The sequence below is a fragment of the Gorilla gorilla genome, chromosome 16 (assembly GCF_029281585.2).
Source record: "Gorilla gorilla gorilla isolate KB3781 chromosome 16, NHGRI_mGorGor1-v2.1_pri, whole genome shotgun sequence".
NCBI lineage: Eukaryota > Metazoa > Chordata > Mammalia > Primates > Hominidae > Gorilla > Gorilla gorilla.
The window spans coordinates 86,846,556-86,870,340 of NC_073240.2; the positions used below are offsets into that span (position 1 = coordinate 86,846,556).

Sequence of the window (23,785 nt, forward strand, 5' to 3'; positions counted from 1 at the left end):
TTTCTTATATGATTGACAGGGTCCACCCTTGTTAGAGAACAAAGCCTAGATTCATTGTAGCTGTATCTCCTGTTGTTCTTCCTTGCTCAGTTTACATTTCTGGATACTGTTGGGCTTTTTGTGTTCCTGAAAAACATCAAAAGCAAAGGTCTTTAGCCTGGGTTATGAGGCTATGTAAAGAACCGCCGATTGTGACGTAGCGTGCATGTTCCTGGTGAGGGTTCCATGGCTTCCTGCAGATTCTTGAAGGAGTCAGTGACGTGAAAGGCTATGAAGTCCAGCTCTGGAGTGTCCTAACTGCTTTGCTCATGCTTTTTTCGTATAGCTAGGATTCCCTGCCTTACCATCTTTCTCTCGCAAGCATAGTGTCCGCTTTTAAGGCCTACCTCATATACCAACACTTTTGTTGAGCTTTTCCCAGATTCTTGAGCAGGAATTATTTTCATGCTGGGGACTTTCTTTGTGGATTTTAGCTATTTGTGTACCTATTGTATTACACAAATTAATCAGTGTTTCCAAACTTACAGGCCATGGTTTGTGGAGCTGTCTCACTGAATCTGATAATCCGTAGACTCATAAGGATGTATGTATATATCTATCATCTTGGGATGTCAAGCCTTCATAACCCAAGGCATTTTGTGTTAAAATTATACTTATAAACCGTGGTAGCTACTATGCCAGTTGTAATCAGAATCATCTTTTTCACCTTCTTGTCTATTGCTGTACCTTAACCTGGTTTCTTGCCTAAAGTGAGCACTCCGTAAGTGCTGCTGGCTACTTGTGTGGATGAGTGTCAGTGTGTAGCTGACAGCAAGATAGCGTTAAGAAGCCGCCTTCTGCTAGATTTCCCAATCCTGGTGCAGAAGCCCTGAATTATCGGAAATGTTACTGTTCTTCAGTATGGGTTTTACTTTTAAATGTTTACGAATGAAGCCTAATTCAGAAGAGAGAACTTGACTGAAAGTGTGCATCATCTCAGATTTGCTTGAGCTTCTTGTGTTCTTAGAGACGGTGAGCCTCCTCAGGACATCATTGTTAATTAAGTGCTGGTGATTAAAACCACAGGATTCTAGTAATTGACAGAGCCAACAACAAACAAACAGCAGTTTTTTTTCAGTTACAGCATTTTGATATTTAAAAAAATTGGTATCCAGTTTCATATTTTACTTGTGTCATTTCAGTAATGCCTTATTTTCTAAATATTTTTGTCTGAATCAACAATGACTGTTTTCCAATAAATCTTTCTTGAAGATGTGAAATACACTTTGCCAAACTTATTCAATTTAATACTAAAAAATTTTAAACAATTATTATTGAATTCTAAGACAAATATAAGAATAAGAAGAGATGGCACAGTGGCTCGCGGCTGTAATCCTAATGCTTTGGGAAGCCGAGGTGGGAGGATTGCTTGAGGCTTGGAGTTCAAGACCAGCCTAAGCAACATTGTGAGACCCCTGCCTCTCCAGAAAAATTTTTAAAAAACAACTGGGCATGGTGGCACATGCGTGTAGTCCTAACTACCCAGGAGGCTGAGACAGGAAGATCGCTTGAGCCCAGGAGTTTGAGGCTGCAGTGAGGTATGATTGCACCACTGTACTCCAGCCTGGGGTGACAGCTTCTTTTTCTGAAAAGGAAGGAAGTGAGGGAAGGAGGGAAAATGAAAGGAGAAAGAATAAAAAGGGAAAAGAACAAGAAGAGACTCTTGAGGGGGAAATTTGTGGTGGACTGGAAGTGAGGAAACCTTGGGTCCTCTGTTTTGAAATATTTATTACTTTCATCAAATTACTTTGCCTCCTTTGGCCTCAGGTTTTTTATGGGTCTAATAAAGGGAAGCAGGGCTGTAATCCTCAGGGAGTCTCTCCACTTTTTTCTTCAGAATCACTGAGGATAATGAATTCAAAGATTATTCATTAAGCATCCACCATGAACCATGCACTTACTACTCATTGGGGAAATCCGTTAAATAGATGTGATTTTGTTCTCAGGAAGCTTATGGTCTTTTGAGCAGATAAAGCTATAAATACAATATAGTTCATCTACATGTATGCTCTCCACAAATCACCAAGCCTCACTGAGTGTGTTTTCTTCCTCTCTAAAATGGCAACATGCCTTCTCACGGGTCTGTAAAAAGGTCAAATCTATGGGATGGTACTTTAAAGTATCATGAATCTAGAAATATAATGAGTTCTTTTACAGCCTTTTTTTTTTTTTTTTTGAGACAGTGTCTGGCTGTGTCACCCAGGCTGGAGTACAGCAGTGCTGTCTTGGCTCACTGAAACCTCCACCTCCCGGGCTCAAGCCAGCCTCCCACCTCAGCCTCCTGAGTAGCTGGGATTACAGGCGCCCACAACCATGTCCAGCTAATTTTTGTATTTTTTGTGGAGACAGGGTTTTTCCATGTTGCCCAGGCTGGTCTTGAACTCCTGAGCTCACAGTTGCCAAATTCAGTAACTTCTTTTTGTTTTGTATCTGCTTTGACTTCTCTGCAGCAGCTTCTGTGAAGCTCTAATCTCCCGAGTTCTCTGGCTCTTAGACACTGGTGTGTGCCATCTCTGACTTCTCTATTCTCTGTTTTTTAACACACACACACACAGACAGACAGACAGACAGACAGACAGACACACACACACACACACACACACACACACACACACACACACACAATGAACTAAGATGGAAAATTGTTATTCCGGCCCAGTGTCTCTGTATATATAACATTTGTGACCCAACCAGAAATATACGTAGCACGAAAATACTGTATGCAATGTAGTGTTCCATTCACTGTCATTCCCATCTCTATTAATTACAGCATGCATTGTCCAAGTGAACACACATTTCATTGTCTACTATGCAAGATGCTGTGGTAGGCTTATTGACCGACCTAACATTTTCACATCTCACGTGTAAGCTGTGAGTTCTTTGAGGACAAGCTATTTTACTACTTCTGCTTTTAAGGCTTGGTACAGTGTTTATTATATAGAAGATACTTAACACAGTTCTTAAAAAATAGAAGGATAGAAACATCCCAGCATGGCGAGCCTTACATCTTCACACAATTTTCCTTTTCTAGAAAGTAACAATAGATTTTAAAATAGATTTTTCTATTAAAAAAAAGAAACTCAGGATGAGCACCCATGTCACACCTACTGTGGTAGCTACAATAAGAAAGATAACAAAAATAGGTGTTGACAAGAATGTAGAAAAATTGTTGAATGGTACAGCCACTTTGGAAAACAGTCTGACATCTCCTTAAAGTATTAAACATAAAGTTACCATGTATGTAACCCAGCAGTTCCAGTCCTAGGCGTATGCCCAGGAGAATTGAAAACATGTCCACACAAAAACTCTGAATGTTCATAGCAGCATCATTCGTCACAGTCAGAAAGTGAAAAAAAAAAAAAAACAACCACCCAGATTTCCATCAACTGATGCATATAGATAAGTAAAATGTGGATATATCCATACAGTAGAATATTATTTGGAAATAAAAGAAGTAAAGTACTGTTACATGCTTCAACATGGGTGAACCTCAAAAACATTTTGCTAAGTGAAAGAACCCAGCATGAAAGACCAAATAATGTATGACTCTATTTGTATGAAATGTCCTGAGTAAGCAAATTTGTAGAGATAGAAATACATTCGTGGCTCTCTAGGCACTAGGGAACAGGGGATGGGGGTGAGGCATGACTACTAATGGATATAGGGTTTCTTTTTGTCAAGATAAAAATGTTTAAAATTACATAGTGGTGATGGTTACACAACTCTATGAATATACTAGTACTATTGAATTATATACGTTAAATGGGCCAGTTTTCTAGTATGTGAATTACATCTCAATAAAGATGTTAAAATGCAAAATAACACACACACACACACACACTTTCTCTCACTCTCACACACACACACACACACACACACTAAATGCAATGTGGTAATTTGGATGGGATCCTGGAACAGAAAGAGAACACTAATGGTAAAACAAGTGAAATCCAAATAAAGTCTGGAGTTTACTTAATAGTAATGTACCAGTGTTGGTTTCTTAGTATTGACAACTGTGTTATGGTTATGTAAGATGTTAACGTTGGAGAAACCGGTGAGGAAGGGAGTGGGGATAAACGGGAACTTTCTGTGCTGTCTTTGCAAACTAAAGTTATTTCTACTTTTTATGTATACTATTTTTTGTATCAGCCTGAAGTTGTTACAAAATAAGTTTATCAAGATAAATTTTTTTAAAATAAAAGAAATATATAACCATTGAAGAAAATTTGGGAAACTACAGGAAAGTTAAAAGGAATATAAGTTGTCTCTTTGTGGTCGTTGAGACATATCCACCCAATAGAAAATAGATTAGGAGATTGCACCACAGAAGTGTAACATGTCAAGAGATTTTTGGCTGCCACTGTGTGTAAAATTTTTAATACTATATAATATATACTAATTGTTAATGTGGTGGATCGGAAGTTGTTCCGTACTTGCAAGCTGGCAAGTTAACTTACATCCTGACACAGTTTCATGGGTGCTGGCTGAAGTCATGGGATTCTAGGGTCAGAGACAGGTAAATGTATTACTCATTGCATAGCCAGCAGCATCAGCATCACCTTCTTGTTGGTTCTCCTTGCTTCCTAAGCCCTATGCAGGCAACACGAAGGGGTCCAGGTTGATGCTGTGTCACAGCTGAGAAATCTAAACCTGAAGAAATCTGAATTTTTATACAGTGGACAGTAAGCCTATGTGACCTTTGCCCTTGACTGAGACATTATCTTTATTATACTGGACAGAAACAAACCTGCCCTTTGCTTCGGAAGGAAACAGTATTTTTATCTTCTAAGGGTGTTTGATATACAAACAGTCTTGAAAAGATAGTCTAGAATAAAAGGGCCATCAGGACTTTTGCTGATAAAACCTGCAGAAATGCAAGAGGGACATGAAGAATTGTTTTCCAACATGATTATGTTCTCATCACTGTTATTATGTTCTCATCACTGTTACTCAGAAATTAGCATATTTACTTAAAGATATTTAACTTTAATTTTGTTCTAGTAGTATGTGTTTATTGTATATAATTTTGTAAAATGTGAAACTCACTTTATGTAACACATGTACCTAAAATGACAGGAAAAGTATAGAGAGTCTTAGTTGCTTGCATATTCAAGGCAAATAATGTTCACTTTACTCATTGGCTGTGGAATGACATGTGGTATTGAGAAGGTAATGAAAAGTATTCTAAGAAATAGAATTTTTTTTTTGAGGCGGAATCTTGCTCTGTCGCTAGGCTGGAGTGCTGTGGTGTGATCTTGGCTCACTGCAACCTCTGACTCCATGGTTCAAGCGATTCTCCTGTCTCAGCCTCCCAAGTAGCTGGGACTACAGGCACGTGCCACCACGCCCAGATAATTTTTGTATTTTTTTAGTAGAGACAGGGTTTCAAGTATGTTGGCCAGGATGATCTCGAACTCCTGACCTTGTGATCCGCCTGCCTCGGCCTCCCGAAGTGCTGGGATTACAGGCATGTGCCACCACGCCTGGCAGAAATAGAATTTTAATAGGGTTTTCTAAACTGTTGGCCAAAAAACTTGTTGAAGGTCAAGGTAAGAGACAGTAATATGGTAATTCATAGTAGTTCATTTCCAGATTCTTTACTTATCACTAAAGAATCATCTGAGCTCTTTTATTTCTGTAAACTATCTAAACTTGTTGCTGTATTCATGCAGCCTCTTCTTATTACAGGAATAATAGGGGCGGGGGGGAGTAATTTTTTCCCTTCCAGCTTAAAAGTGTAGTTTTGTATTGCAGTACAGTGGTTCTATTAGCAGAGAATCTTATTTCACAATAAGTAAAATTTGGCTCATTGCAAATGAAATGCCGTTTGAAATTAAGAGAAAATTCTCTGAATGACTTTTTTTTTCTTTTTTCTTTTTTTTGAGACGGAGTCTCTCTTTGTCACCCAGGCTGGAGTGCAGTGGCGCAATCTCGGCTCACTGCAAGCTGAGCCTCCCAGGTTCACGCCATTCTCGTGCCTCAGCCTCCTGAGTAGATGGGACTACAGGCGCCCGCCATCACGCCTGGCTAATGTTTTTGTATTTTTAGTAGAGACGGGGTTTCACTGTGTTAGCCAGGATGGTCTCGATCTCCTGACCTCGTGATCTGCCCACCTCGGCCTCCCAAAGTGCTGGGATTACAGGCATGAACCACTGCACCCGGCCTTTTTTTTTTTTTTTTTTTTTTTTAAAGGAAAATGTGTTGTTTTAATTCTTTGAAAGATGTGGATAGGGTGTTGGTAAAGTTACAAAATTTGTGGTTACTTCCTTATTGTGTATACCTTAAAGTACCTTTCAGAAAGGATATTTTTTAATATGTGTAATCCCAGGGCACCTGCTGAAGATTCAGTTCCATTCAGGATTACTTTTAAATTTTTGGCATCATTTTGTAACACACCAGAAACTGAAACCTTGATGGCCCCTGATTCCTGCTGTTTTTGGTCTCTGTAATAGTAAAATAGCTGAACAGAGAAAATGATAAAGTGTTTTGTTTCATGTGGTTCTAGTTTGCCTGGTTATTTGCAAGCAGTTTAATTCCTTTCATTCATTTTATTGTCAAACAGTTATAATTTGACAAAATGTCTCTAGCTTTCTGCCTTATGCCACTTAGCATATACAGTAAAACTGTTGATCTTTGTCAGCAGAAGAGTTTAATATTCTCACTAAAGTGATCAGAAATATATTTTAGAGGTTATTGAATAAAATCAAGGCTTCTGTCTTTGAGCATACAAATATTCACAACTACTTAGTAGTTTGTTTAGATATTTCTGCTCATATTATTTAGAATTACATCTGAGTATGTCAGTTTTAATGATTAAAGGGTTATAATGCTAAGGTGTGTGGGAATTGTGAAGACTAAAATTTGTTTTATATTTTATACTTCTGTTTTTGAGAATGTATTTGTTTTCAGCTTTATTCTGGTATAAATTTCCATACAACAAAATTAACCAATATAAGTTTATAGTTTGGTGAGCCTTGACAAATATTTAAATTGTGTAATCACTACCGCATCATAATAGGAACACTTCTGTCAGCTCAGAAGTTCCGTTCTGTCTCCCTGTAGTCAGTCTTCTCCTTCAGTCTCTGCTGATCACTAATGTTTTCTTGCTACTGTAGGTTTGCCTTTTCTAGATATTGCATAGATAGAACCATACAATACATAGTCTTTTGAGTCTGGCTTTTTTTTTTTTTAAACTTACCGTAATACTCTTGAGATTCATCCATGTTGTTTGTATCAGCAGTTCATTTCTTCTTTCTGTGAATCTATAACATTGTATGGATATATTATAATTTGCTTATCCATTTACCATTTGATGGCAATCTGGGCTGTTTCTAGTTTGGAGCTCTCATGAATTAAAGTGCTTTAAAAATTCCAGTGCAAGTCTTTGTGTGACAGTAGGTTTTGATTCTTCTTTGGTAAATGAATGGGATGCTATGTTGTATGTAAGTATATGTTTGACATTATGAAAAACTGCTAAACTGCTTTCCCAAAATGGCTGTACTATTTTGCTTTCTTTCAGCAACAGTACTGTGTTCTAGTTGCTCCACATCTTTGCCAACATTTGGTATTATCAGTCTCAAATTTTGACTCTTGTAATGGATGTCTGCTGGTATGCCCTTGTGATTTTAATTTACATTTTCCTGTGGATTAATGATGTTGGGTATCTTTTTTTTTGCTTGTCTGCCTTTCATATATCTTTTTAAATAAAATGTTTATTCAAATCTTTTACCCATTTAAAAAATCATGTTGCTTTGTTACTGCATTGTAAGAGTTTCTTTTATTTTTAACTATTCCGGGTAGGAGTTCTTAGCAGATAATTGTTTTATAAATATTTTCCTTCAGTTTTTAGTTTGCCTTTTTGTTTTCCTAACAATGGCTTTTGAGGAGTAAAAGTTTTTAAGGTTGACATAGATTTATCTTTTTTTTTCATGTTTTAAAAAACGTACTATTTAAGAAATCTTTGTGTAACCGAAGTTCCCATAAAAGTATTTCCCTCTGTCTTCTGTAGGCGTTTTATAGTTTTAGGTTGAACATTTAGATATATAATGTATTCTGAGTTCATTTTTATAGGTGGTAAGGTTTGGGGTAAGATTTTAGATCTTGGGGAGTTTTACTTGTTTACATATTAGTATCCAGTCGTTATAGCATCATTTGTTCATAAGACTATTTGTTCCTCATTAAAATATCTTGGCATCTTTGTCAGAAATCAATGGGCCATATCTGTGAAGGTCTGTTTGTGGATTCTCTCTTCTCTGCCATTGATCTATATGTCTGCCGTTTAATATCACCCTGGTTTGGTTAGTGCAGCTTTTATAGTATGTCTTGAAATCATGTAGTGATCAATTTGAGGACAATTAACAACTGTATTGAGTCTTCTGATCTCATGGTATCTCTATTTATTTAAGTCTGCATTGATTTTTCTCAACAATGTTTTATAAAGGTTTCAGAGTATGAGTCTTACTCATATTTTCTTAAAATTATCCCTAATTATTTTATATTTATTGAGGCTTTTGTAAATGGTATTGCTTTTACTTTTAATTTCAATTTCTAATTGCTCATTGCTAGTATGTTGACTTTGTGTCTAGCAACCTTGCTTTTATTAATACATTATTTATTCCAGTATTTTTATAGATTCCTTAGGATTTTCTACATAGGCAGTCATGCCATTTGTGAATAAACCAAGTTTTACTTCTTCCTTTCCAATGGTATGCGTTTTCTTTCTTTTTCTGCTTTACTGCACTGGATAGGACCTCCAGAATATTGTTGAATAAAAATGATGAGAATGGACATCTTTGGTTACTGATCTCAGAATGAAAGCATTTAGTCTTTCACCAATAAATATAATGTTAACCGTAGGTTTTTTATAGATGCCTTTGTCAGGTTGAGTAATTTCCTTTCTGTTCCTAGTGTTCTGAGAGTTTTTATCATGAATAGATGTTGAATTTTGCTGATTTTTTTTTTTTTTTTCCTTTGAGACAGATTCTTGCTTTGTTGCCCAGGCTGGTGTTCAGTGGCACAATCACGGCTCACTGCAACCTCTGCCTCCCGGATTCAAGTGATTCTCATGCCTTAGGCTCCCTAGTAGCTGGGATTACAGAGACCCACCACCACACCTGGCTGATTTTTGTATTTTCAGTAGAGATGTGGTTTCACCATGTTGGCCAGGCTGATCTTGAACTCCTGACCTGAAGTGATCTACCTGCCTTGGCTTCCCAAAGTGCTGGGATTACAGGCATGAGCCGCCGCTCCTGGCCCCAAATTCTTTTCATCTAATGATGATCATTAGTTCGTGAGTTTTTTGGTCTTTTAATAAACTGGTTTTTCAAGTGCTAAACCAACCTTAAATTCCTGGGATGAACCCATTTGCTCATGATACATATTGCTGGATTCCATTAACGTAAAATTTTGTTAAGGTGTTTTGCATCTATATTCCTGAGGAATATTGATCTATAGTTTTCTTATATCTGTCTGGTTTTGATTTCAGAGTAATGCTAGGCTCATAAAATGAGCTGCATTGTAAATACTTCTCTTCTGTTTTCTGTAAGAGCTTGTGTAGAGTTGACATTTCTTTCTTAAATGTTTGGTAGCATTCACCACTGAAGGCATCTAGGCCTGAAGTTTTCCTTGTAATAAAGTTTTAAACTATGGACTCAATTGCTTTAATAGAATAAGGCTATTTAGATTATCTATGTTTTCTTGAGTGAATTTTGGTAGTTTGTATAGTGTCATGGAATGCTATTTCATCCAACTTGATGAATTTATTGCAGTAATGTTCGTAATATTTCTTTATTTTTTCAATATCTATAGGATCTGTAATGGTGTCACTCTGTAATTCCTGATTCCTGTCATTTGTCGCTTTTCTTTTATTAGCCTCGCCAGAGTTGTATTGATATTATTGACCCTTTTAAGGAACCAGCTTTTGGTTTCATTGATTTTATTGTTCTTCTGTTTTCTATTTTATTGATTTCTGTTCTTTATTTTCTTTATCCTGCTTGCTTTGGGTTAATTTCCTCCTCTTTTTCTAGTTTCATAAGGTAGAAGTTTAGATCACTGATTTGAAACCTTATGTTCTAATATAGGCATGTAATGTTATAAATATTGCTGTTAGCACTGCTTTAGTTATATCCACAAATTTTTATATGTGGTGTTTTAATTTTTATTCAATTTAGAATATTTTCTTCTTTTTCTTAATATTTCTACTTTCATTGGGTTATTTAGAAGTTTTTTTTTTTTTTAGTCTCTGTCACCCAGGCTGGAGTGCAGTGGCGCGATCTTCACTCACTGCAAGCTGTGCCTCCTGGGTTCATGCCGTTCTGCCTCAGCCTCCTGAGTAGCTGCGACTGCAGGCGCCTGCCACCATGCCTGGCTAATTTTTTTGTATTTTTTTTTTAGTAGAGACGGGATTTCACCGTGTTAGCCAGGATGGTCTCCATCTCCTGACCTTGTGATCCGCCCGCCTCAGCCTCCTAAAGTGCTGGGATTACAGGCGTGCCACACCCAGCCTATTTAGAAGTTTTTAAAATTTTTTTCAAATATTTGAGTTTTTCCCCAGTATCTTTTGTTTTGGATTTCTGATTTAATACTGTTGTGATCACAGAGCATACTTTTTATTATTTTAATTCTCTTATATTTAAGACTTGTTTTGTGCTACAGTATATGTTTGTTTTATTTGAGGTTTGTTTTATGTGATAGAATATGAACATTTGTTTTATTTGAGGTTTGTTTTATGTGATAGAATATGAACATTCCAAGTGCACTTGAGAAGAATGTTTCTTATGCTATTATTGGGTGGAGTGTTCTATATTGTGTTAGCTCAAATTGGTTGAGGTTTTTCAAGTTTTCTCTATCTTGCTGATTTTGTTTGTGTTTATCAATTAAGAGAGGAGTATTGAAATCTTCAATGGTAATTTTAAAAATTTAAAATTCAATCAAAGAGAATTATAATATTAAGAGGGTTGGGAGGTGTAAAGGCAATATTTAAATTTTTTTTAATTTGTGGGGAGGGGGGAAGTATTTGCTTTTTAGAATAACACAGACCTGGCATTCCAGCACCAGTCCTGCTGTTTATTACTTCAGCAACCCCTCTGAGCCTGTTTTTTTTTTTGAGATGGCGTCTTGCTCCGCCCAGGCTGGAGTGCACTGGCACGATCTCGGCTCACTGCAACATCTGCCTCCCGGGTTTAAGCAATTCTTGTGCCTCAGCCTCCTGAGTAGCTGGGATTACAGGTGTGCACCACCACCATGCCTGGGTAAATTTTGTATTTTAGTAGAGATGGGGTTTTGCCACGTTTGCCAGACTTGTCTTGAACTCCTGGCCTCAAGCAATCCTCCCACCTCAGCCTCCCAAAGTGTTGGGATTACTGGCATGAGCCACACCAAATATGTATTTTAATATTTAGTCAATTTCATTTGTTAACTTTTTAAATTTTACCCTTGGCCTACACTATGGCCTTCATCTTTGTGTATCTTTTCCTATTGCTTTTGTATGCCTAATTTTTATTGACAACCTCTTAAGATCCTTGAGTATAGATTGCTGTGGTAATATTGTGAAAAAAAAATTTTTTTCCCTTGACATAAGTTTGCTCACCCTGTGTTAAAGAAAAAGATAGGAATGTTGGTCAGTTGACATAGTTTTGGCACCTGTAAAATTATCTCACATTACTTCAATGTCTGAAACTCAGTGTTTTCCTTTTCTTTCAGATAAACCGAGAAAACTGGTGTACAATAGAGCCATGCCCTGATGCAGCATCTCTTCTGGCTTCCAAGCAGAGCCCAGGTAAGCTGAGATTATCCATTCATTTTCTGGAGCTGCAGCCCCACTCTGGCAGATCGTTTTATTTGGAGATCTGCCCTTGCTTAGCATGTTATACAATAAATCAGAGGAAGGGATATATGTGATCTGGGTTTGTAGGCATTTTGTCTTACAGTTGAAGATGAACACGTGTAATTACCTGAATTTTATTTTGGTAGCAACAGACATCATAGGTGGCTTTATGATTCATTCGTTTGTGAAGGCATCTGTGCTGTGCATATACATATGACATAGGATTTTTAATCTGGTAAAAGTATAAATATACTGTTAACCAAACCTGAGGTTCTCAATTTTGAATGCACATTGGAATTATCTGGCTGAACAAGCTTTAAAAATATACTGATGCCTGGGTCCTACCTCCAGATATTCTGATTTAATTGGGTGGGGTGTGGCCTAGATATCAAAATCTTTATAAGCTCCTTTGATTACCCTGCTGTGTACCCAAGGTTGAGAACCGTTACACTTTGGATGCATGGTCAGGAATTAAGTCTTTCCTTAAGTACCTTTGAGTTATTCCTAACAACACTTGAGGGTACGATGCTCTTAAGACCTTGCTTGTTAATGACACAGGACATAGCTTGTGATTAGTTAGGATTCCCAACTTTTAAACCAGGTCCAGCCTCTAACTCTGTGTGACGTAAAGTATGTTCCCTAATGTCTGTGTGCTCCGTTGTCTCCCTCCCATCTGTAAAGTGTTAGTAGCCTGTCTCATTTTGAGGGTGTAGTACAGATGACATGATGAGTAATCCCTGTGCCTGTTCTACGACTGCTAAGTGAATACTAGTAATTTGCATTCTGAGTTTTTTTAGTCTGTTTTACCCAGCAAGCCTCTGTTTGCCTTCCCAATTTTTACTGCCCAGCTTTAAAAATTACCTAGTCTTCATTTGCAGGTCTTTTTAGAAATAGTTTACATGTAGATACCCTCCAGTAGTATTAAATTTAAAAACAAATGGTTTTGAATCCTCCAACTCCAGAGCAGTTTCCTACTGATTCTCGACTCTCTGACTTTACTACAAAGGAAATATTGAAAACAAATATGAAAAGTGTTTTTCTCTATTTTTGTCTCATTTTTTGAGAGTAGTTAAGGATATTACGCTATAGTTGTGTTCAGGGTCCAAGTTTTACAAGATTGTCCCTGTTCACAGATTTAGCTGACATTTCCCCCATGTAGCCTCCTAGGACCTTCTACTTAAACGTGTACCACTTACTACTGTGTTTTGGGTCCTTAAACTGTTTGGGGCTTTTTCTAAAAGTGTAATTAAAACCACCCAAGAGTGAGACTTTCTGCCAAGTAAAGGTTAAATGAGGTTGCTCACAGTTTGAATATTCATAGGAAGGAAAGATCTCCACACATCATAGTTTAATTTCTGTATTTAGAGAAATAATTTTTGAACCCCTGGATATTTTCCCCAGGACACAATTTTGAATTCTGTAGACCTACTGTACACCCTAACCCCAAGCATAAGCAATTTAGTCTTTTTAGAGTAATTATTTTAAAATCTCGATTTAACAGAATTGCAGATCAGAATTATGCTACTGAGCTTCAGACCTGAGATTTTGATTTTAGGCATAGTGTTTTTGTGAATCCCAGGTACTTTGTTTTGCAGGTTTCTGTATTTTACTTTATACACACTTCCTCAAGAGAGCAATAGCATTAGACCAAATAAGATATTGTCTTTTGGCCGGGCGAGGTGGCTCACGCCTGTAATCCCAACACATGGGGAGGCCGAGGCAGGCAGATCACGAGATCAGGAGTTCAAGACCAGCCTGGCCAATATGGTGAAACTCCCATCTCTACTAAAAATACAAAAATTAGCCAGGTGTGGTGGCACGCCTCTGTAGTCCCAGCTACTCGGGAGACTGAGGCAGAAGAATCACTTGAACCTGAGAGGCGGAGGTTGCAGTGAGCCAAGATCATGCCACTGCACTCCAGCCTGGGCGACGGAGCAAGACTCCATCTCAAATAAATAAATAAATAAATAACGGAGTCTTGCTCTGTCGCCCAGGCTGGAATGCAGTGGCACAATCTCGGCTCACTGCAAGCTCCGCCTCCCAGGTTCACGCCATTCTTCTGCCTCAGCCTCCTGAGTAGCTGGGACTACAGGCGCCCGCCACCACACCCGGCTAATTTTTTTGTATTTTTAGTAGAGACGGGGTTTCACCATATTAGCCAGGATGGTCTCAATCTCCTGACCTCGTGATCCATCCCCCTCGTCCTCCCAAAGTGCTTACAAAGGGATTACAGGCATGAGCCACCACGCCTGGCCAAGATACTGTCTTTTAAAATCACTTTGTATACTCTTCAATAATGGATAAATTACAAGATAGAGTTATGATTAGTGTGACATAACAGAGCCCACCAGATTTCAGCAGTGTGTTTTCCTGCCCTTCCCCAACAACAGTTTGTTGGCGTATATGTTGTTTTAAACCTAAATGACTAGATAACACCTTTTAAAAAGTTTGTATTCTGTTAGCTTCTGAAAAGCTAATAGCTCAGTACACAAAAATTATAGACAGATTTACATATGAGTCATAAAATGGGACTGGCCCTACCTGTGTCCACCTTTAAGGTACTGTCATCTGGATACTTACTGAATCATACATTAAAGGTTAATGAAGCCTTAACTTCATTAGACACATATATCACACACTTGCTATGTGCTGGAAACCAGAGTTCTGGTTACTATATGTATAAATTATTCCTGTCACTATGACTCCTTTAGGGAAGTACTAATCATCTCTTGTCACTGTTATGGAAATGGCAACTGAGAGGGGTGAAATTACTTCTTGCCTGGAATTTTTCTTCTATTAAGTAGTCAGACCTAGATTTAAGCCTGATCAGTCTTAACTCAAAAACCAGAGCTCTTTACTCTTGTTTACACTTAGGTATGCCGCTCCCCTTTATTCAGTGGGAAGGGGACAAATAGGAAGAAAGAAAAGATTTTATTAATTTTGAAAACTTACCAATTCATGTGACACAGGGTGTGGATTAGCTCTGCCTTTAGGGATTTCCCCCACCTCCCCCCGCCCCATGGCGTTAGGGGGTTATAATGGTTTACGGTCCCTCTCTCTCCATCTTAGCCCTTCTTTCTGTACTTTTCCTTCTTTCCCTCCTCAACAGTCAGCTTTATCTCACAGAGCAGACTCTCGTCCCAAACTTGGTTTGTTATCCCTTGTGGTGCTGGCTTGAATTTATTTTCTGGGTGAGGTATTCCTCCCAGGGCTGAATCTGGATCTTCCCCATGAATTTTCCATTCGAATATCGTGAGCTAGTTTGTTTTCCAGTCTGGAATTTGGACGTGGTCTGTTAGAGGGCCAGCTGGACAGCGAGCAGCTCAGCGTAGTTGCTGTGACAGCCCTTTCTTTTCTTGGCCAGCCCCCATATTTTTCCCTCAACCATGGAAAGGCATTTTTTTATTTTTTCAAGCAGGGAAAGGAGAAGGAATAGATCACACCCACCAGCTCCTCCTAGGTTACTACGTACTCTAGGAAACGTGAAAAAAAAAAAAACCTCCAGAATACCCGTAGTTTCCAGTCTGTTAAAGGCAGGGCTGTTCCCATTGAACTAACACACTCCAAAATAGTTTGAACCAAGACTGAAACAGACTAAGGTGATTTTTTTTTAAAATGAAAGATTTTCAGATTCATCCATGAGCCCTGTCTCACTTCCTATGGCATTTTTTTTTTTTTTTTGTAATTCTTTGTTGAAATTGTCTTCTAATATGTTCATTTCTGCTACAAGACAGTAAACTGCTTCCCCCCCAACACTAAACATTTCTTTTTATTTGGATACTCCCCAGTATTTAGCCAGATGTTTAACTAGTAGAAAAAGTAATTTTATTGGCAAGTGATTTATGACCTATACCAATGCAATGCAATGTAACCTTGACCCTTGCTCTAAGCAGGGCAAATAATTTAGTGATGATCACTAATTACTTAACTGTTAATTAGAAGAACTATTTCTTCCCACTTTCAACACACAGAGACAACATAATTACCATCCAAGCATAGAATCTAATAATCAAAGGAGACATTGGAAGTTATGTAGTCCAACCGTCACTTCCCTCTCGGTGCAGATACCTTTTCTGTAATATCTTGACATAGTCATTCTCTGTTCCAAAACCCTTCTGGTAAAGTGATAGTCATTACTTTATAGGCCACCCAACCTATTGCTAAGAAGCCCCGTTTTAGTGAAGCTCTGTAGCTCACACTCACTGGTCTTTGCCCCTGGAACAGTACAGAGGGAATCTGTGACAGTCTGTAGGCACATTTTCTTCAAGCTCCTCGGCAAGCTGTATGTATCTCAGACGGTTTGACTGTCGTGACCCCATTACTACGTACACATTTTTGTCTATCAGTGTTCTACTTTAGATGTTATTTAGGAACAAGTACAGTCCCGAGGGTGTGGTGTGGATGGCACATAGCGACAGGACTGTCCCCGTTTTGGATGCCAGTGTACTGTTGACTAATAGAGACTAAAACTATTAGTGTTTCTTTGGTTTTGTCATCACCTTGTACTGTCAGTTCCTTCTGAATTTGCTTCCCCCAAAACCTCCAAGTAGAGTTCTCTTTAACTTCTAGATAGCCAGGTTTCCTGCCATGTCCCTCATCATTTAGTGTTACCTACAAATTTGATAAAGCATGCCTACCTGGTTGTCCAAATAACACATTAACTTGCTTACAAAAACAGAGATGCATGACTTTTATCTTTTTTTTTTTTTTTTGGAAATGAAGTCGCTCTCTGTCACCTAGGCTGGAGTGCAATGGCGTGATCTTGGCTCACTGCAGTCTCCGCTTCCTGGGTTCAAGCGATTCTTCTGCCTCTGCCTCCCAAGTAGCTGGGATTACAGGCACCTGCCACCATGCCTGGCTAATTTTTTGTATTTTTAGTAGAGACGGGGTTTCACCATGTTGGCCAGGCTGTTCTCGAACTCTGGCCGCAGGTGATCCGCCTGCCTCAGCCTCCCAAAGTGCTGGGATTACAGGCTTGAGCCACCATGCCCGGCCATGACTTTTATCCTTAAAACTTCTTAGGGCCGGGCCCAGTGGCTCACACCTGTAATCCCAGCACTTTGGGAGGCTGAGGCAGGCGGATCACATGGTCAGGAGATGGAGACCATCCTGGCTAACACGGTGAAACCTCATCTCTACTAAAAATACAAAAAAAAAAAAAAAAATTAGCCAGGCATGGTAGCACGTGCCTGTAGTCCCAGCTACTCAAGAGGCTGAAGCAGGAGAATCGCTTGAACCCAGGAGGCGGAAGTTGCAAAAACTTCTTGAAGGAAGCTCATATCCACTCAGTAATGGACTTGGGTTCTTGGTTTCACCATCCACAAATCTCTTTAACCGTGTTGGTACCCAGTCACATGTCACTTTTGTTTACAAAGTTAATAGCCTGGGCAACATGCCAAAACCCCATCTTTACAAAAAATAAACTGGACTTGGTGGCGTGTGCCTGTAATCTCAGCTACTTGGGAGGCTAAGGTGTGAGGATTGCTTGAGCCCAGGAGGTGGAGGTTGAAGTGAGCTGAGATCATGTCACCGTAATACAGCCTGAGCAACAGAACGAGAACTTGTCTCAAACAACACAAAACAGAAAAGCAAAGTTAATAAGAGAGAATACCTTGCTTATTTCAAGCTACTAAGTTTTTAGGCTTCCTCGATGTACGAAGGTAGTATTTCTGTCACAGACCCCTCCCTCTGGCTTGCCAGGGTCCCTGTTCTAGTTATTGAACCGAAAACATTCTAAATGATAAATTTTTCCACTTTGGCATATTATGCCCCCAATTTAAGAGCTATTTATGGTAAGAAAAGTTAAATTATATTTCTGTTATTACTCAGTAGAACCTGTAAGTTTAAAACAAACCCCATCACATAGTTGCTAGTAAAAGACTTTGGATTTTGAAGACAAAAGAAAAAAAATTCCCTCACTACCATGAGGAAAGCATTACCATTCAGGTATCTAAATAGAAGTAGAATATGCTTCTAAATCATCCTTTTATCTTTCTGTACCTAATATAAACATGGCAGACGCATGATTGTCCTGTAGGAGCTATTTCAACCTAGAATTGGAGTAGCAGAGCTACTAATTTGACTGTGTCCTTTTATAGCTTCTTAATTTTGAAAAAAAGAAATAAACAAGGAGGGAAGGAAGAGAAAAGAGTGAGAGAGAGATTTAAAAGACTGGTTGCTGGGGTGAAAAGGAAGTGGTTCTTTTTGTTTTTTGTTTTTTTTGGTTTTTTTTTTTTCAATATTGGTGAATAAATTGTCTTTTTCAGAATGTGAGAACTTCATGGATGTTGGACTGGGCAGAGAGTGTACCTCAAAGCAAGGTGTACTTAAAAGAGAATCTGGGAGTGATTCTGACCTCTTTCACTCACCCAGTGATGACATGGACAGCATCATCTTCCCAAAGGTACTGTGTGGACCTTCCTTTCATTTTTGTCCCACGGCTTTTGTGTTCCTATTTGGGCTTCCCAAACTCTTTTCCAACTTTTTCCCCCCGTGTGCTCTCCTGTTTCCCTAAATACGTAACTCCTGCTAGTAAGTTGTGATCCAGCTAGCCTTGTAGGGCCTCACTCACTCTGAGAGGCGTGTAAATGTTCTTTGGAGAAGGAAGCGCCAGATTACCAGGGTTTAGAAAAAGGCACTGGGCTGGGCATGGTGGCTCACGCCTGTAATCCCAACACTTTGGGAGGCTGAGGTGGGTGGACCCCTTGAGGTCAGGAGTTCGAGACCAGCCTGGCCAACATGGTGAAACCCCATCTCTACTAAAAATATAAAAATTAGCTGGACGTGCTCACTTGAACCCAGCAAGTGGAGGTTGCAGTGAGTCAAGTTCGCGCCACTGAACTCTAGCCTGGGCAGCAGAGCGAGACTCTGTCTCCAAAAACAAAAAAAAGGGAAAGAAAAAAGCATTGGCCAAAGTTATTTAATGTGACATTGTGGCCAGTTAAATACAGATTTTGAAGCTCACTTGGGAGTCAAGAAATGGAAGTTCCTTTAGAATTAATTAAGTCAGATGACAGTGAACACTTCTCAGTGGGCAGCAAGGACCGCAGCTCAGACTATATGATGTCATATTTATAAACCAGCTGTAGAGTCATTTCTGGTTAATGTGTTTAGGCCTGAAGCTTCCTGCTGAGTGTGGTCATATCACTCGTCCTCATCTAGCCTGTCTAATTGGAACTTTCTAGATCTCTGCGATGAAGCCCTTCCACATGAATCAGCTCACATTTGCATATGATTGGAGGCTGCCTAAGGGAGGTGGGGAATGGGGGTAGTTTGCTTTCTTTTGCTTGTGTTTGTTTCTAGTGGCAGCAAGTTCTGTTTTGCTCCCCTGAGAAGAATAGAGGGCTTTCCCCACAGCAGAGATGGCAAATGCTACTCAATTATATGCCACAAGTGGTTTTCTTAATGGCAAGGAGGTGAAGAGGCAGAAACACTGTTGCATCTACCAACACGGTTCCTTCTAGTTTTATAATGAGCTCAGAGAAGTGGTGAGAGCAGTTGTGTTAGTGGGTGATTAGGTTGTCCAAGATGGTGAATGATGCTGTGTAGAAGTTACAAGAATAGGCCGGGTGTGGTGGCTCATGCATGTAATCCCAGCACTTTGGGAGGCCAAGGCGGGTAGATCACCTGAGGTCAGGAGTTCGAGACCAGCCTGGAAATGGTGAAAACCCGTCTCTACCAAAAATACAAAAAAATTAGCTGGGCATGGTGGCGCGTGCCTGTAACCTCAGCTACTCTGGAGGCTGAAGCAGGAGAATTGCTTGAACCCAGGAGGTCAAGGCTGAAGTGAGCTGAGATCACACCACTGCACTCCAGCCTGGGCAACAGGAGTGAAACTCCATCTCAAAAGTAAAAATAAAATAAAATAGAAGTTACAAGAAAAGAGACCTAAAGATTTGGGAATCAGGAGCATATCAGTGCCTCTGTGAATGTACCCTGTGTGCCTTCCTTTCATTTTTGGCCTTCCCTGACTTTTTTTTTTTTTTTTGAACTCATTGTCTTCCCAAGGTCTTTGGAAAGACTTATTTAATATGATGCAAACTTAAGGATTTCTATCATTGTCACTCATAGTGACTTGATAAAAAATTCTATGAAGTAAAAACTCCACATTTAGGGCCGGGCGCAGTGGCTCACGCCTGTAATCCTAGTACTTTGGGAGGCTGAGGCGGGCTGATCACGAGGTCAGGAGATCGAGACCATCCTGGCTAACACGGTGAAACCCCATCTCTACTAAAAATAGTGGTGGCGGGCACCTGTAGTCCCAGCTACTCGGGAGGCTGAGGCAGGAGAATGGCGTGAACCCGAGAGGCGGAGCTTGCAGTGAGCTGAGATTGCGCCACTGCACTCCAGTCTGGGCGACAGAGCGAGACTCCGTCTCAAAAAAAAAGAAAAACAAAACAAAACAAAAAAAAACTCCACATTTAGAAGATCTGCCTTTCTCTTTACTTAGGAAAAGAGAAATCAGTAGTTTTATGTTATGTTATTTTTTTTTTTAATAATATCAGAATTTAGGTAATTTCCACTGTGACTTTCGAGGTTTTAATTGTAAGGAATTCTGTTCCCCGCAAGGGGAATACCATTCTGAAGATATGTGTCGCTAAAAACATACTGAGATAAACAGATTAGATAGTATCTCTAAGTTCCAGCTTTAAAATGGGATCATTGATAATCATTGAAACTAGGTCATGGATATACAGAGATTTGTTAAACATTTATATATGTTTGAAAATTTTAATGTAAAAAGTTTTTTAAAAATTGAAGTGTCTTTGTTAAGAAATACTTGCTTGCAACCTCCTAGGTGCATGACAGCTTGTGCCTGGATGTTACCATCTCTGCAGACTCAGAGTTACTTCTGGTCACTTAATTGAATGGTTTTCCTAGCTAAGGAGAATTAGAATTTTCTATATTTTGCCATCTTATTTTCCCAGAACCATTTACAAAATTGCTCATATAAATGGCCTGTGCTAGATTTGGAAGATTTTTTTTTTTTCAAGAATATTAGACATATAATTTTTAAAAGTTGAAGGAGGCCAGGCATGGTGGATCTTAGCATTTTGGGAGGCTAAGGCAGGAGGATCACTTGAGTCAAGGAGTTTGAGATCAGCCTGGGCCAATATAATGGGACCTTGTCTCTACAAAAAATACAAAAATTAGCCGGATATGGTGGTGCGCACCTGTGGTCCCAGCTATTCAGGAGGCTGAGGTGGGAGGATCACTTAAGTGTAGGAGGTTAAGGCTGCAGTGAGCCGTGATGGCACCACTGCACTCCAGCCTGGGCGACAGAGCAAGACCCTGTCTCAAAAATAAATAAGTAAATAAATAACACCTACATTTTATACTAGACTGCTTAGGGAAAACCAGAAATGGTAGCTTCACTTTCACCTCCTCAGGCATGCTTGAGAATGTCTACATGGCCTGAGAAGAGATGGGGAGGATTTTTCTCAGTGTTTTTGCTCTACCAAAGTAGTCTGTGACGAGGAGAGGCTTTGCAATAAATGTTTGCTCTAGCATTAATAAAACCAAGGGCTGACTTACAAAAAGGAGAGAGACTAATATTGACAGGATACTTACTGTACAGTAGGTACTGAACTAAATTTTTAAAATATTTTATCTCAATTTGTCTGCCCAGCAACCCTGACAAGTAGGTGGTTTTATGCTCTTGAGGAAATAGAGGCACTGATAGGTAAAGAAATGTATCCAGAATTACTTAGTGGGTGAGCAGCCAACTTGAGGTTTGCATCTAGGCCTGACTCTAAAATCTGTTCATTTTTTATTTTACTCTCAACCTCCCCAAACCTGCTCTAATAGCCAGTGATTAAATAAAAGCGTGGCACTGGCAGATAGGCCATCAGCTGCTTCCTTAAAAGTCTTCCTCAGTGGTCACCCCCAGAGTGTGCTATGCAAAATATCAGAATGTCTTGCAGTTTGTTCCCAGGTTCTAACCCTCTTCTCCATCTCTAAAAAATAATCTGTAGGCGAGACATTGCAACATCTTTTTCTGTGAACCATGAGTGGTACATGAGGTCACTTCCTGCAGCCATTTGTGTCTCTGGCCTCACAGAGGTCTTTAACAGCCCGTAATGTTTGTCGTGACCTTTTCACCTTAACCCTGTCTTTCCATTCAGTATGCCTCCTGGTAAATGACTCTTTAGTGAGTGTTATGAGCTTCACGTTTATTCTCATGAATATGTGTGGGTTCCTAAGGTCTTTAATCAATAGCATAAAATTTAGATTTTATTTTTAAAGTGAAAAGAAATCCTAGGATTCTTTTTGGCACTAGCTAAGAGAGAAAGTATGATTATAAAATATACATGATCTAGGCCACTCTACTATCCAAAAGGATAATTAAAGTCTACAGGAAATATTAATAGTTGCTGCCTGTCTTCCCAAAGAGAGGTTAATCAAGGTCCTTCCATGTTATTTTTTTTTTTACCCAGGTTAGCAGATGTATCTACAATTGATTTAAAAAAATCAGAATGACTTATGTAAGATACAAAACCTAAAGGGAACATCCTTCTTTCATGTGTTGTAGTTTTTCTCAGGTCCTTGATCCCCAAGCCAAAAAATTACTTAAAAAAAAAAAATAAACCTTTTCGAGATAAAAATAAATGTAAGCCAGGCATGCTGGTTCACACTTGTAATCCCAACACATCGGGAGGCTGAAGTGGGAGGACTGCTTGAGTCCAGGAGATTGACACCAGCCTGGGCAACATAGTGAGAACCTGTCTCCACTAAAAAATTTAAAAATTAGCCAGGCATGGTGGCACACGTCTGTAGTCCCAACTACTTGGGAGGCAGAGGCGAGAGGATCACTTGAGCCTTGAAGTTCAAGGCTGCAATGAGCTGTGATTGTGCAACTGCACTCCAGCCTGGGCAACAGAGGGAGATGCTGTCTTAAAAATAAATAAAAGTAAATGTATTTACAGAATCCTAATTAAGAAAACGACAATTGCGGCTGGGTGTGGTGGCTCATGCCTTTGAGAGGCCGAGGCAGGCGGATCACTGGAGGTCAGGAGTTTGAGACCAGCCTGGCCAACATGGTGAAACCCCATCTCTACTAAAAATACAAAAATTAGCTGGGCGTGGTGGCAGGTGCCTGTAATCCCAGCTACTCAGGAGGCTGAGGCAGGAGAATCATTCAAACCTGGGAGGTGGAGGTTGCAGTGAGCTGAGATTGTGCCACCATACTCCAGCCTGGGCAACAGAGTGAGACTCCATCTCAAAAAAACAAAAAAAAAAACAAAAAAAAAACTGCAATTGCCTGTGCGCAAGTGCTGAAATTATTAAAAATTTAAAACTGTGAACCAGTGGTAATGCTTGTAATCAGGTACTTTTCTTAAAATATTGAACATAAATGGATTAAATGGTTGGCATGTGTTAGGTGTTTAAAATGTGAGCCATTATTTTCCAAGGCACATAGTAGAGTGCCTTGTGTATCATTACAAATAATAATAATAAATGTTTGGGAATAAATGGAGATTAAAGGACTAGTATTTTGGCAGTATTAAGCATGATTTCTTCAAGTATAGTAATAAGATATAAAGTATGCAGCAGTTTTGTAATTTTATGTTTATAATGTTTATACCTCTGTATACACTTATGTATCCATACCTGTATAATGTAACTCTGGCTAAGAAAGCCAATCAAGCATTTTTCCCAACATTTTATTAAGATTATATTGAGGCATATAGAAAATTTGGAGAATTGTACAGTGAACACCCATATACCCACTACTTAGATCCTACAATTAACTTTTAATTGTATTTGCTCTATTATGTAACTATATATCTGTCCATCCTTCTGTCCACCCAGTTTGCCTGAATTCTTTGAGGTAAGTTACAAATATCAATATACTTCACCTCTGAACACTTAGAATTCAGTATTTGTTTATAGGTTGGTTGGGTTTTTCGGTAAGGTTTACAT

At 39.1% G+C, this 23,785-nt stretch overlaps 1 protein-coding gene across 23 annotated transcripts in view; it reads left to right on the top strand.

Moving 5' to 3' along the window:
• Positions 1–23,785, top strand: part of AKAP13 (A-kinase anchoring protein 13) — a 360,797-nt gene that overhangs the window by 239,337 nt on the left and 97,675 nt on the right. For all 23 annotated transcript variants that reach the window (XM_055362877.2, XM_031002130.3, XM_055362887.2 and 20 more), the window contains 2 exons: positions 11,740–11,815; positions 18,130–18,266. In XM_055362877.2, coding sequence (XP_055218852.2) covers positions 11,740–11,815; positions 18,130–18,266 — 213 coding nt within the window. The remainder of the gene's footprint in view (positions 1–11,739; positions 11,816–18,129; positions 18,267–23,785) is intronic.